Source organism: Zea mays, chromosome 9, assembly GCF_902167145.1.
Source record: "Zea mays cultivar B73 chromosome 9, Zm-B73-REFERENCE-NAM-5.0, whole genome shotgun sequence".
In the NCBI taxonomy this organism is placed as follows: domain Eukaryota; kingdom Viridiplantae; phylum Streptophyta; class Magnoliopsida; order Poales; family Poaceae; genus Zea; species Zea mays.
Genome location: NC_050104.1, coordinates 41,733,866 through 41,748,771, shown reverse-complemented (window position 1 = coordinate 41,748,771; position 14,906 = coordinate 41,733,866). Strand labels below are relative to the sequence as shown.

Here is a 14,906-nt window from a genome sequence, read left to right as displayed (position 1 = left end):
GAACGCCCAGAACATCAGCAATAAATGGAGACTAGTCAAAAAGCCTTTTCTTTTATAATAATCTAGTATAGCCTCTCTATCCAGAGCATAGACTCTAGATGTGCAAGTCACACAACAGACCTTGACATGGCTTTTGAGACAACCATAGGGTCTAGAAAATTGACCAGTATTAATCATCGCTGTAAAGTTCCCAGTGTTCCCTTTCAGGGCTTGTTTGGTTGTGTCTGGATCGAAGCGGATTGGAGGGGATTAAATCCCTCCCTAGTTAGAATTGAATAGAAGGGGATTTAATCCCCCTCAATCCCCTTTGATTCAGACGCAATCGAACAAGGCCTCAAGTTTCGAGGGAATGGTAACTCCCTCCCCAGTTGTGTACAACAGGAAATGAAGTCACTTTGCAATTCCATGACTCAAGGTCAAGAACAAGTTCAGATCATAAGTAAAGCCACGAAGCTTTTTGGCTCACAAGCTAACATAAGTACATGAAATAGCATACGACAAACCAATCCATACTTGTTTCCAAGGAACAAGAGTAACCATAGCTGTCATTCAGAACTATTCCGTTGAGCTATTCAGGATTCGGTACAGAATTGGAGTGCCAAACAGAGAAGTGAGCAGAAAAGCCAGGGGTAGGTGAAGTTATGGAGAGACGAGTGACATTCTGACCTTGTTTAGCTGTCTGAATTCTGACGTCTGGGCAGTTGGCTCTTCAGTATAATTGCAAGGTCTCTTGTTCCAAGCAATTCGCTACTGGATTCTTCCAGGAAGCGCAACAGAAAACGGACTAACAAACAATTAGTATTAATTTACTCAAATTATTAGAGCTGGATGCATGTAGGCTATATATATACTAACAAGAAAAATATTACACCAAAAAAGATTTAGTAATGCAATTTAGTCTACATCACCACTATAGGCAAAAGATGGGTAGATCGAGTGCTGGAGGCTCCCACATCCACATGAGTGGGGTCTGAGAAAGAGAGAAACCGAGAAAAGAAAAGAAAAGAAAAAATACTGCACAACTTCCGGTTCAATTGGACAGAGAGGTCATTCAGCATCGGCAGATATCAAAACCAAGTCTATGGAACGATCCAATAGATATTAACAAGGAAAGCTCACAACTGCTGCAATAGCTGTGCATATAAGGCATGGTACAAGAGCAAAACCATCATGCAACATTGCATGTAGAAGCCCTACACAAGTATTTCTTTGGCAACACAAGCATTTTAGCCTTGCATCTGATGCTAGCTGCTCGTCTCCTCTCCATCAGCAAGTACAAACTCTGTGTACAAGTTCTTCAACGCTATAACAACCGTCATTATAAGGGGACCTAATATTGCACCCTGCAGAACAGCCACAAAAAATGAGGCAAAGAAAAAGCTCCATATCACTGTGTGAAACTGTTTCAGTATTTCTATGATCCAGTTCCCAAAAATTAGAATGGTTTTGAAGCAATTTAGTCTAACACCCACGAAGAAGAATGCTCTACTTCCTGCTTACAAACAGCTGTTGCATCTACTTACTTTCACGAAACCAAATATATACACAGCTATACGCCTATATGATACATGGACACATAACCTATGGAAAATTGGTTAACATGACAGCACTTTTTTTCCCAACTAAGTAACCTAGATGAATACTCTTAGGAGCCATTTGAACCTTTTCATTTTGGAGGAATTTGAATCATTTAATAGACTTGGCTATTTGTCTTGGAATTTGACATTCCACACACTTTTTCAAAGTTCAAATATAAGGCTATCTTAAATTCATATACTAAAAGTGCCTCTAGCTAAGTTGATTAGGTGGTCTGAGTAGCACTCCTTAGATCCTAAGTTCGAATCCCAGTACAAGCGAATTCCAAGCTGAAGTTAAAAAAGGTCACTCGCTTGTTCCCGTGGTTGACCTATAGGAGGTGGATCCTTGTGTAGGGGCTGGGAGGGCTCAAAGCATGAGTAAAAATCTGAATTATAGGGGCAGACCCTCATGCTGCAGGGGGGCTAGCTTTCGTGGCCTTTCTCAATCGCGGCTCTGATTGATCTTCTTAATATAATACCATGGAGCGGTCTTTCCCTACCTGCCAAGTTTTTTTTAAGATGGAGATAGATTCTATAGATCACCATGCTACTTATAGCATGTTATTCGGCTTGCTCTCCTACAACTGAAATGCAGCAAACAAATATCTCCATCATATGAATAACAACAGTATACAAATATATTCCGCATATAACCATATTAGCTTAAGCTTCATTGATCGTGCCTAAATTATGATTATTTGAATGGATTTCAATTCCAAGGATCCAAACGGGCCCTTAGTGGTAGTTGAATGCAGCTAAAAGCATATAGATATGCACACATAATAGCTAACTACTGCAGGAAGCAGAAAATGTGTGGAGAAAAGAAACTGAAACACAATTCTCTAAATAAAAAGGGAGAAATGATACATCTACTAGAGAACAAAGATTCTTTCTTGCCTCTGGTTCTACACAGATGATGCAGATTCTAATAGTTTTCTAAACAGTGATGTGCAAGAGAAACTGTACGAAAGTAAATTTTCAGAGAAGCACTTTAAAAGGTGAATTGAAAGTACCAGCACAAAAGAAGTGAGAACAAAATTAGTACCTCCAGTGCATTGGGAAACAGTGTCATGCCACCAATTATGCTGAGGCCGGTGAGATACCCATTGTACCCAGGTATATCCTCCAGAATGGTAGTTGTGCCATAATCCATGAGCATGAGGTGTATCACAGTTACCACCAGTGCAAGAACATATCTCCCTTCCATGAGAAGCTGCCCTGTGGCAAATATCGAGGACAGCCAAAATGGAAGTATTGGCACAAGTGCACTTATGAATCCAAGCACAGTTGATGTGTACACAAAATGCACTTTGAAGAACTTGAACAATAGCCATGTCAGCCCCCCCTGGAATATGGCAATCTTGGCAGTGGCCAACAATACACTACTGATGGCATGATCCATGACCTCAACACAGCGGTCCTTTACTTGTTTTGACACTGGCAAAAGATCAATGATTTGCTCTGTAGCTCCACCTCCCTCCACAGTAATAAGGTAATACAGCACCCACAAGAACACCATCAGTTGTGACAGGAAATTAACAACCTCAGCCGCACCTGAGACAATGCGGAGGGTGATTGACAACATCAAATTGGCACTACCGCCCAGCACCGATGTGCTGCTGGACAGAAGCCTCTTTGCGATTTCTGTTCCCTGCAAAGCAAGCTCTTTGGCCTTGATGACCAAATCCTCTCTTGTGATTAACAGCTCCCTAAAGAATGAGTCAAGCTCCCAGTAAATCTCCACCCATTCTCTGTTTCTCACACGTGTCGCAATTGATTGCAACTTCATTGAGTATGGGTGCGGTCTGGAACTGATGAGCGCCTTGCTTTTGGGGTCAACTGATTGGCTGATCAAGAAATGCCGGAAGCCACTAGTGAAATCTGTAAGGTTGTACTGCACAGCCAATTGGTCGACCTGCTCCCACAAGGTGTCATAGATCTTGGCAGAATACTGATCGACCAAGCCAGGAATGTCATTGTCGTCCATCCACTTCTTCAAGCCAATCTTCTCTGAGTAGTTGCTCTTCTCGACATGGGACTTGAGGGACATGACGGCGTCCTTGCCCTCTAGCCCAATCTTGTAGGAGAAGAAGATGCTGCCAGTTATGAACCCAGCGATCATACCAAGCATGAGACCAAGAGCGACTAGTGTCTTAAGGTGGCGGAGGATGCCTCCAGTTAATAGGAGGCCGCGAGAGGAGGGAGGCCGACCGGAGATGCGTGAGGAGGCAGCGCGTTTGAGCTTGGGGGACGCGGCGAAGAATGCGAGCGCGAAAACGAGGAGCAGCAGCGCGGTGGCGGCGCCGAGGCGCTCGAAGAGGATGAGGAAGAAAAAGAAGGAGACGAGCCAGCGGAGGAGGCGCGGGAACGCCGGCGATGACGGGAGCGGGCGGCGCAGGAGCGCGGCGCGCGCGTCGGCGAGCGTTGCGGTCGAGGACCGGAGCACAGCGAGTGGCAGCGCGAGCAGTGCGGCGCTGAGTCCGCCACGGAGCGGGGGCTCCCAGAAGGCGACGAGCGCGCGCTGCGTCTCGCGGAGCGGGACGGAGCAGAGCAACGCCCACTGCAGCGGGCGGAGGAAGTCGGCGAGCAGCAGGTAAAGGCCGTAGAGCACGAGCAGCGCGGTGGCGAGGCCCGCGTGCGCCATGGCGATGTAGAGCGCCAGGCGCGCGTCGGGCTCCAGCGACAGCCCTGCGATGTCGGCTCCTGCCCCAGCTCCAGTCCCTACCGACGACGGCTTGGCCTTCATCTCCTTGGCACCCGCCGTCTTCAGCGCGGGCTTCTTGGGCGGCGCATCGTCGGACTCCTGCTTGGGCCGGCGGCGCGAGGCGGAGCGGAACATTTCGGACCACGGGAGCCCAAGGGCGGCCTCGTCCTTGCAAGCGCCCGCGCCGCCGCTGGGCACGAGCGCCATATGCTCGACAAAATGCCGCTACGGCTGCGGCTGCGGCTGCGGCTGCGGCAGCGGCGGGAGCGGGAGCGGAAGCGTCGGCGGGGGCTGCCCTGCGCCTCTCGGCTCTCCCCTCGCCGGCGATCTTAAGAGAGGGAGAGGGAGGGGTGGTCGATTTGGGGGGGTGATTAGTGTGGGTGGCACAGCCATGTTGCGATTTAACGCGGGGTAGATTTGGGCTGGGGTGATTAACCGGTGCTGATTGGGAGCAGGCTCTGACGCTGACATGTGGGCCAACTTATGACGAAGGTGACACGTCGTGGTTCTGTGGGCGTGTGGCCAGGTAAGCGATGTTGGACAATTCTGCTATAGCAGAATGGCATGGCCAAGTTGGGGCGAAAAAGATTAATGTTTTCCCTTCTAAATTGTATAAGCTAGATTATGATACAATAGTATAAGTAGTATTTTATCACCCTACTCTTACACTGTAATACAACTTATATAATATAGGAGATAAATAAACACACTCTAAAATGTGGCGCGCAATCTCCCCCCACTTCCATTTCTTCTTTACTTAACGCCTCCTTTGAAATGCACGATTAGTAAAATGTCACACCCGGATTTAATCGCAAATTCAGACGCAAATCAAATGTGTGATAGGATCAAGTCTCACACATATGATGACTCATGGTACAAAAATGAATGTCATATCTTTACTTTTATAATAGGGGTTCTGTAAAATATAGCTAAATAATTACATCATATGAAGACAACGATACTCTAGAACTATAGTTGACTGAGAGACGACAGCATAGATCTCTCACGAACTCATCGCGGCATCCTTCAAGCTCCTTACCTTGCGGTATCTGTCCTTGACCTGGGGGTGTGAGTACAGCAAGGGTGAGATCACATACGTTCATCACTCAACAAGTTGTGGGGTAATGTGCATGAGCTCACTTACGATGAAGCTCATGTGAAGTATAAGGCTTATCAAAAAAGATGGTTAAAACTGAACATTGCTTTTAAGTTGGTCAAAGTTCTATTAAGAGTTACGAAGTATAAGTAGATGTCATCCCAATTAAATAACATATCGTAATTAATAATAACCCACAATGCAATGCAAATGACAAATTAAGTTTAATTTTGTAAGTTAATCATGTGAGTGTCGGAGTTGCTCATGACCGTGAGCACGACTGATATACCAGTTTTACACTCTACAGAGGGTGCGCCCTTTACCCACAAGTCGTGTATCATGTCTAGCCAGGGTTTGAAAGGCCCTTAGACACTTCTGAGGTGAATGACAAGGGATCCACTACGAGGCATTTACAAAGTTCCACTAGCTTCAGAAAACCTGCTACGATTTTGTGAGAAGAGCGATATAGGAATCCCTCGTCCGAAAAGCCATCGCAGCATGATCGACCCGAGAACTTCCGTATACCAGCAACTCCTCTATTGCCCTTGCCCTTTTCAGGTAAGGTAGTCCTCCACTAGCTTTTCTAATTAGTCAGTCAAGGGCGTCCCATTCCGCCCTTGTGGTAGCACTGTTATCTCAAGTTAAGCTCTATATTCCAATTAACACAATAGTCTTATCATGAACAACATGATCCTAATTCAGATATAATATTAATCCTAAACCAGATAGAGCAATAACAAGTATACCCAATAGTTCATTTGTTTGCAAGGTGTGGGGTAAACAAAACTAAGGTAACCTATTAGGTCCCATCAACCTGAGCATGTCACAATGATTAACAGGAACATTATTAGGTAAAGAAGAGTGATCAAGGGCACAACTTGCCTGTGAATTGAGATTCTAGGTACTTCAACAAGTTGGTCTTCGGGTTTCTCGTGACCTCGCTGCTACTCATAGCAATACATGCGAATAGACAAGGAGTACATTAAAATAAAATTACACCAAACATGAGAACAAACTGTGTAGAAATATTCTACGCGTCGCTACGAGATCGTAGGTTTGAGAATCACTTTGAACAGGGTTATGATTAAAGAGATATGACTTTCAGAAGATTCAGGGGATTGAATATTGAAAAATATGTTCTATATTGATTATAAATCAAGTGAGAAAGACATTCTAAATAAAGAATTAATTCAAATGTAATCTAGGATATAACTTAATTAGAGGTCATAATTTTTTACTTTAATTAGAAAAGTTAATCCAGTGAACATAGGGTAAACAATTTAATTATTCATTTTTTAAAACATGTTACATTATAAAAATAACGTTACTAATGTGTAGACAATTTTATTACGAGGCTAACACAACTTGAATGGAGTAATTTGGAGTTATATCGGAGAAGTTATTGATTTTCAATGTTTTATGAATTACCTTTATACTAAAATCAATTTAAGATCGAATTTATACAAATCAGCAAATTCTTTGAAATGTGAGTTCTATTTGTGAAAAGCTAAGGGTCAATTTTGTAAGAATTTGGACCTAATCGTATTGATCATAATACGGGAGTGGATGGCGGATTGATTTTGACGTTCCCCAGGGTCTCTTAAAGAAAAACGCCAAGGCTCGTCAGCGCGACTTAACCGGAGCCCTCCATTCACAGACCTACTGCTTAGATCAAGGCACGAAGCGGTACGTGATGGTTCTAATCTCAGCCATTGGCTAGAGATCTAACAACTAGGATTTTATTAAGCGTGATGCGATCTTATTCATCCAAATACGATCCAACGGCCATAGATCAAACCCCACGAAGGGGTATGCGTCTTCTAATCCTAGCCGCCCATAGCCAATTGGACGGCCAGGTGGCCTCCTCCTTCCTATCGACCACACTGGGTGGTGCACGCCATCTGAGTCTGAGGAGCATATTTTGTCTAGCGAACTATTGCTACATATTGCGATGGTGAAGGAGAACGACATCCGATCCATTTGCCCCCATTCCTTACCGAGACAGGGCGGTGCTGCCACACCACGCGGCAAAGCATATGCCGTCGCACGTCGGACTGGCGCCCTGGTGCCCAGACTCCCACGAAAACTAGTGCTAAACAATGTAGGATAAATGGTGAACGAGAGAAAGGAGTTCTCACCAATTATAGGTGCCCCGAGGTACGTCGACCACGGAGGTCTGTGTCGCGGTGGCGCGAAAGAACTCCGGTGAGCAATTTTGTATCCAATGGTCCTGATACACGCCTCGAGATGCCTCGAACGATTTTCGTGTACCCTGGTGATGTCTCCTGGGCGGTTTCCAATGGCCAAGCGCTGATGTAGGTGTACCCTGGTGTGGTGCCCGCCATGACTCTCAATCCTGGCGAGGAATCCCACGATCTTCGGTTATCCTCTGTGACGGAACCTCCCAAAATATTAGGCCCACCTACAGCTATCTTTGTCCTAAGGACCTTAGACAATCATGCAGATGCACGCAGTAGCTTGACAGGACTTACGTCTTCTTCAACATCTCACAAACATTACACACCATCAGAGTAAAAGTAGAAAGAGTTACAATAACTTAATATACATTACATGTGACAATGTAGAAAGAGTGATTATTACAATATAAGGGTCTGAGTGCTTCTACTTATAACATCATGGGAAGGTAGACACCTTCCATAAGTTCATACTTAATTTTCATCCTCCTGCTTGGGGATGATCTTGGAATAGAATCAACAAAACTTTGCAGTCTCTTCACCTACAACAACACGAGTTCGAAAACCCTGAGTATGAAGGTACTTTCGCAAGTCTTACCTGACTAAAAGAAAGACTCTCAAGGATATGTTGGCCTTTAGGAGTCAAGGTAAGGTTTAGCAAGAACCAGTGACCCAGTTTGCACAAAGCTTACTAGAGTTGGTCCTTAAAATTTCTTTTTACTTGTCAGGTTAAGTAATTTTCTGAATCTAGATTCATTTTCTAATCTAGATCAAGCACTTGGCCTACACTAGCCATCTTTTATCACACCCTGAGTTTACTTGTCACTACGGTGTAGAGCAGTGACCAAGTTTTCATATCTGAGAAGTAACAGTGATCCGAATGGATTAATACCTAGCTGGGGATCTCCAACCACATGACATATGTAACACTTAACCCTTGCACATGTCAACTCGCACCCGGGTTTCTCAAGACCAAAATAGGTTCCCACTACCCGAGAGTACAGTTACTCGACCATCCAGCCTCTTGCCATGGAGGGTACACGCTACTCTCACCATCTCCCATGCCTAGTACGGGCGAGATGTTCTAGTATTGGTCCATCCGAGGGAAAGCTTACCCATGACGAGACATGTGGCCAATTAAAAGGTCCTTGATCATCAAGCCTGCATCGACTCGGTCCTTAAATGACTCAGACGGAGACACTACAGTGAGACCCCCTTCTCGTGCAAGTCAGCCGCCTGGTCTAATCTTATCACTTATGACCCAAAGCTTGGTACCTGTCAGAGGTACCCTTTTCAGATGTCAAATCCATCACGACCGTGATGGATTCACCATCATAAGTTTTCTTTGTAAAAATTCCCCTTTCAGTGTGAAGCATCATTTTTTAAACAAAACATTTTGTTTTCTAAGAAACGCTAAGCATCATTAAAACTTGTTTGAGTAAATCAGGTGTCAAGGAATGGTACTCAATTTCTCAAGGAAGGAAATGCATCAATAGTTTATCACACAATTCCTATTTCCTAATGCAGCATTCAAAAGTGATAAAACTTTAAAATACAAGGAAAGGAAAATGCACCGAGGCTTGCCTTGTGTCGTAGGAATAGCAACTTTTTCACCACAGATGTCAAAGTAAAAGTTATTCTCCACGGGAGGATTCTCAGTTGGAGGAACAACTTCTTCTTCTTCTTCTTCTATTATACTCTTCTTTGTGTTCTACACGTAATAATACATATACGAATGCTTATGCTATGTCATGGATATGCAAGTTTATAAATAAGGAAATAGAATGCAGTGTCTTAAATACAGTTTTCCTTCAAAGTGTTTATCAGCCACCAGGGCTTCCTAGCTAGATAATCTTTTAAGGCTAACTTAACTAAACGTCTTAGGCTACCAAGTTATAAAAAATTTATTATTTTCAATTTCACTTGCAAAACTACCCCTAAACTCACTTGGTATTAAAAGGGCTTAATTGTTTGGACTATTATTGATTCCCTGGTCAAACAGTGTCCAAACAAGTTCAAACTTCACTCAAGGGTTAGAACAAACATACAAAGTCTACCCAAAAGTTTTCATGATTTTTGAAACTACTAAACTACTTCTAAAATTCTAGTAGGCTTTGCATAAGCACCTTTAAATTCTATATAATTTATGGTTTGGAATAAATATCATGGAAGTATTTTTGTTAAATAATATCTGATTTTAGGAGTCTAGTAAAATTGGTCCCATGATTTTATCAATTTTCTATTATTTTTAATGTGTTTCACAGGCTATAAATAAAAAGAAAAAGGAAAATTATGAATAGAATTGGGCTGAATTCAGCCCGAACTGGCCCACGGACAGGGAAAGATGCCTGCGCCCGCGCTCTCACACGTGACTTTGTGTAAAGGCCCTTGGTCATTTAAATATCTGGTTAAGAGTCCGAGATACTATTTCCTAGAGTCGCAGACACTTTCACATAAGCCCCTCTAGTTCTGTTTCTTCAGACGTTCAAACCCCGAAGGCACGCCAGTCGAACACCTAGCTCCGGCTGCGGGGCTCATCGCTGGCGACCCTTACCAGTGGTAGCAAGCACCACCCCAGAGACTGCCCGAGAACATTATCGAGACTAATTTGACTAACCCGCCCCTAATTCTTGTCAGCTCGCAACACCGGTGGAGCCAAGGCTCCGGTAAAGCCGTACCCACGCACCCAGTTCGGTAGCATTCAATTGAAGAGCGGAGAGAGCATCCATGTCTCACCAAGATTAATTTTCTTATGCGAATTCGGGCGAAGTAAGCATCAGAGTATCGGTCGACGTGAGGGGTGTCCACGGCAAAGTTCCCGGGCAGCAACATGATGTTCCCAGACTATACTGTGTTAGCGTTCAATTGGTCAAGACCATGAGTTTCTAGAGACCAGAGATGTACTAAAACGGGGACCAAAGTGATATGAATGAACCTAAGAAGGGATGGCCACGGCGGGGCTCAACTCGTCGGTGCCGGTGACCGTGCTCGGGGAATTCCAGTGACTGGGAGCTAGCGTACACGAGAGGAGTGGGCTGAGGGTGGGTTGGGTTCACAATAGAAGGGTGGAGCGGGGAGGGCACTCAATTTAAAGGGACCGACCACCTGATTCGCGAATTTGAGATGGGACTGAACTCCTCGGTGGCGAGATTTTTCACTGGTTTAAGATTCGTGGCGCGCATTAGTGCAATGGCTCATGGAGGGTAACTCGCTATCTGACAAGGTCACAACGACGTGGTGAATTGGTCCCTGGCGTAACACAACCGAGGAAGCCGACAGCCACCAAGGTGACGATCGCTCGGCCACGTTGCCGACAAGTGGGCACGACAGCGCATAGCCCCAATTCAACCCCCCCTCGCGATCTTTTCACCCTTCCACCGATTTTTTACTCACCGTGTAGATGTTGTCCTTAGCCTTGCACGAGTCATGGTGCTGAGCGTGGATCACGGTGCAAGAGACACCGACGACAAGGGGGATCTTCTTAAGTTGGTTGTTCACGTCTAAACACCATTTGGTTTATCTAACAGACCAAGTTTGGAAGCCTCTTTCTCCAAAATTCATACGACACTAGACCCAACTGCTTGTAAGAAGTTTGTTCACCAATGTAAGGGCTTCAACTTTGTCATAAGGATCCTGGTCATTTGCTCAATGGATCAAGCACAAAATGGCTCCAAAGATAAGGAAATGTCACTGGATTCCTGTTTTTAGTAAAGCTTCTAGTCTGATAGCCATACTTTGGATGTGTTTTGCACTAGGTTCCATATGGTTCTAGGGCTAGGTCACTTAAGTAATTTTGTGCTACTATAGTAACCCTACAACTTTGTCATAGTGACTTATTGCAAAACTCTCATGGATCTAAAACTACAAGTGTCCAAACTTTGCTCAATACCATAGTTTTTCAGAACTTTAACTCTTTAGCACATATGAACTTTTGCACTTTACTCCCATTTGCTCCACAACACTTGGAAATTCTTTAATAGGAAAAATGTTAGGCTCTCAAAACCCTACTACTTTGGTATATACACTTTTTATAAAAAGTGATTAGAATTTGAAATCCTCTAGAAGGCACTATTTAGGGTTTTTGGACTCCAAACTAGGGTTTTGATGTTCCAGAGTGCTTTAAGTGCTTAACCTACCTAGTTTTTACCCTTCTAGGCATAATCCTTAATAAGTATGCTCTATGCTCAAACAAGTACCAAATCACATGGTCTTTTTAAGATTTTAACCTATTACATGCAATCTAGGTGTATCACAAGCAATGTACTTGTATTGTTCACAAGCTTCGGCTTCATCTATATTGTGGATTGCTTTTGAATCAGCCCAATTCCCCTCAGCCTTTCTGGCAGCTTCCTGACTCCCATGAATAGCAATAGGTCCCTGATCCGAAGGTATCTTCATGCAAAGATATGCTGGATGAAGAATTGCTTCGAAAGCATTGAGTGTTCCGCGACCAATGATAGCATTGTAAGGATACTCCATGTCGACAATGTCAAACACAACTTACTCAGTCCTTGTATTGTTGACAAATCCAAAGGTCACTGGCATGATAATCTTACCAAGTGCTACAATCTGCCTTCCTCCGAAGCCACAAAGAGGGTGCGTAGCATCATGAATCTTGTCTTCGGACTCTTGCATTTGTCGGAAGGCCTTAGCAAATATAATATCCGCTGCATTGCCTGTATCAACCAAAACATTGTGGACCAGAAATCCTTTGATCACACAAGAGATAACCATAGCATCATTGTGTGGGTAATCCTTGAGCTGAAGATCCTCTTGAGAGAAGGTAATTGGAATGTGAGACCATCTTGATTTGATGAAGGGTCCTTGTACCCCTACATGTTGTACTCTTCTCTGTGCCTCCTTCTTCTGTTTCTTGTTAGCCGGCTCTGAACATGAACCGCCTGTTATCGGGAGGATCAACTTCGGAGCCGAAGTTGCTCCAGCTTGATTCTTGAACGAAGCCATCGTCACAAAAAAGTGGAAGTGAGTTCACCGGAGGTGGGCGCCAATGTTGGGGACTTGTTCTCAAATGCTATGAATTAAGAACAAGGCAACATAGAATGTTAAATGTTAAAGCCCTTCGTCCGCTGAAGCATTATTTCCCTGAGGATTTAATGAGCTTCGGACGAAGGTTATGGATGATAAATTACGAAGGTCCTACCTTCGTGATCAGAAATAAAATAATGCGAAATGAAATATAAAATATAAAACGTTAAAGAATACCAAGAATAAATAACATCATTTACTCATTTTATAATATAAATTGAGATATTAAAACATGATGTTTAGTTACATTTATACCTTCGCCTTGACAGAAAACAATAATTCCAGAGTAATGCGTTAACAATTACAGAATTCCATGAACAGTAAAGGAGTACTGTTCACTATTTATAGGCACAGGACACAGCCTGTAATAAATTACAATCATACCCCTTACAAAAGATTACAATTATGACTCAGACCCTTATGGACTAAAAAGTCATTCCATCTTTAAGTCGGTTCGACCCTTCATCTTCGGACACGCTATAATATCGAAGCTTCATGAGCGATAGCTTCGGTATCACATATAAACAGGTTTTGCCGAAGGTGTTTCTTCCTGCAGGACCTTCGGCGACGAAGCATGGTCCCAACACCCAGGCTATGGATCGTGAACTCATAGCCCAATCGATAGCCTGATCTCGCTCCACCAACTCCCGTTGTAGGCGTTCTACTTCTCCTGACAACTCAGCGATGCGGTGACTAGCATGCACACGCTCCCTACCACCATGTCGCAGCTCCACAGTCAGATGCTCAACTCGAGCCTCCAAGTATCCTATGGGATCATTGCTTCCAATGCTGCTCCCCTCATGATAAGGAGCCAACTGATGACGGGGCACACTCTGAGGTCCAGTTGCTTTCCGAATGGTGGTCTTTGTGCGTGCCATTCTCTATAAAGGGGAAGAACACTTAGTATTTGTTGGCCATTTGTTCTTAAATGCTGTAAGTCAAGAACAAGGCAACACAATTGTTAATTGTAAAAGACCTTGGTCCTCCGAAGCATTATTCCCCCATGGGTATAATGCTCATCAGACGAAGGCCTAAAAGGGCATACCTTCATCATCTTAGTAATTGAATACGAATACAAAGAAGTAAACATAATGACAGTATCTCAATGATTCACTTATTCTTGTATTCTATAAAATCCTGTATGCATATCAACAATATCAATATTACATTGATACATTCATCATGTTTGAAGGCGAGGATGCGAGAGAGTGAATACAATCCAGCGTGAACAATACGATGTTACTGTTCATCTATTTATAGGCACGGGACGCAGCCCGAGCAAAAGTACATTTATGTCCTTAATGTTTACACATGATTGTAATACAAATTATAAAGGACTAAGTAGTCTTTTCCTCCTTCGGCCATTATCAACATTCCTTTGCTTCGTTGCGACCCAAAGCTTTTCCGTCTGCCGTAGCTTCAGCGTTTACTCTTATCTTCTTTGAATCTATCTTCATCATGTGTGTCCTTCATCATAAGAAAGAGGTTTATCTTCTGGATATGAAGCTTCATGTAATAGCTTATGCTAAAAACAAATGGTTAATTATGTTTTGAGGACCTTCGGAAGGAGAAGGCCCCCAACAGTAGCCCCTCGCAGTATTAATTTGTTTCTTTGTAACAAATTTAGACTGCGACGTGAACGAAGGCCTTTAGCCAAAGGTTCGAAAAAACACCTTCCCTTTGCTAGAATAGCGAATAACACTGACATGCAGGACCCACCAAACCGTGGGGCGCTAGGCATATAAATAGGAGCCCGCATTGAAAACATTTTTTGTGCCATTCTAGTTTCTTACACTGTGCTCGTCATTTCAAACTTTCTTGCTTTGTCGGGTTTGGTTGGATTTTAAGCTTCAGCATTTCAATGTCCTTCGGTTTGATGGCTGACGGAAAGAAGATTGTCGACCTGGTGTTGTCCGGGTTTTACGAAGCTGTGGAGAGAACCAACGCAGAGAAGATTGCTCATGAGACGTTAGCTGGGATATCTGAGGGTTCTAGTGATAGTGAAGGCTTTGATGTAGAAAGCAAGAATGAAGACACCGAAGATCGTCCGTGGAGACCAAGCCATGTTGTCTTCGGGAAGTCCACCATCAAGCAAGGGCAAATTGATGCTATGAGAGGAAGGTACTTCCATGATATCTCTATTGTGAGGGTTAGAGAGGAAAGTAATGTCCCTCTGCCCAAAGCTGACGAGGTGGTAGTTTATAGAAGCTTCATGAAGGCCAGGCTTCGGTTCCCTTTGGATAAGTTCCTGGTCTAAGTTTTAAAGACTTTCGAAATTTACCTTTATC

The 14,906-nt window shown here is 43.7% G+C and overlaps 1 protein-coding gene across 2 annotated transcripts; it reads right to left on the bottom strand.

Annotated features, from left to right (window-relative positions):
- Positions 1-1,029: 1,029 nt before the first annotated feature.
- Positions 1,030-4,689, bottom strand: LOC100191511 (uncharacterized). 2 transcript variants are annotated; one of them, XR_558167.4, is made up of 3 exons: positions 2,623-4,689; positions 2,078-2,161; positions 1,030-1,343 (listed from the first exon to the last, which is right to left on the bottom strand). XR_558167.4 is itself a non-coding variant. In NM_001136943.1 (2 exons), exons 1-2 carry the CDS (start codon positions 4,486-4,488, stop codon positions 1,245-1,247), a joined length of 1,965 nt encoding a protein of 654 aa, NP_001130415.1. In that variant the 5' UTR covers positions 4,489-4,675; the 3' UTR covers positions 1,082-1,244. The 2 variants fall into 2 exon arrangements, 1 of the variants encoding a protein (NP_001130415.1); NM_001136943.1 differs by lacking the exon at positions 2,078-2,161 and having other exon boundaries at positions 1,082-1,343; positions 2,623-4,675.
- Between the last annotated feature and the right edge of the window lie 10,217 nt (positions 4,690-14,906).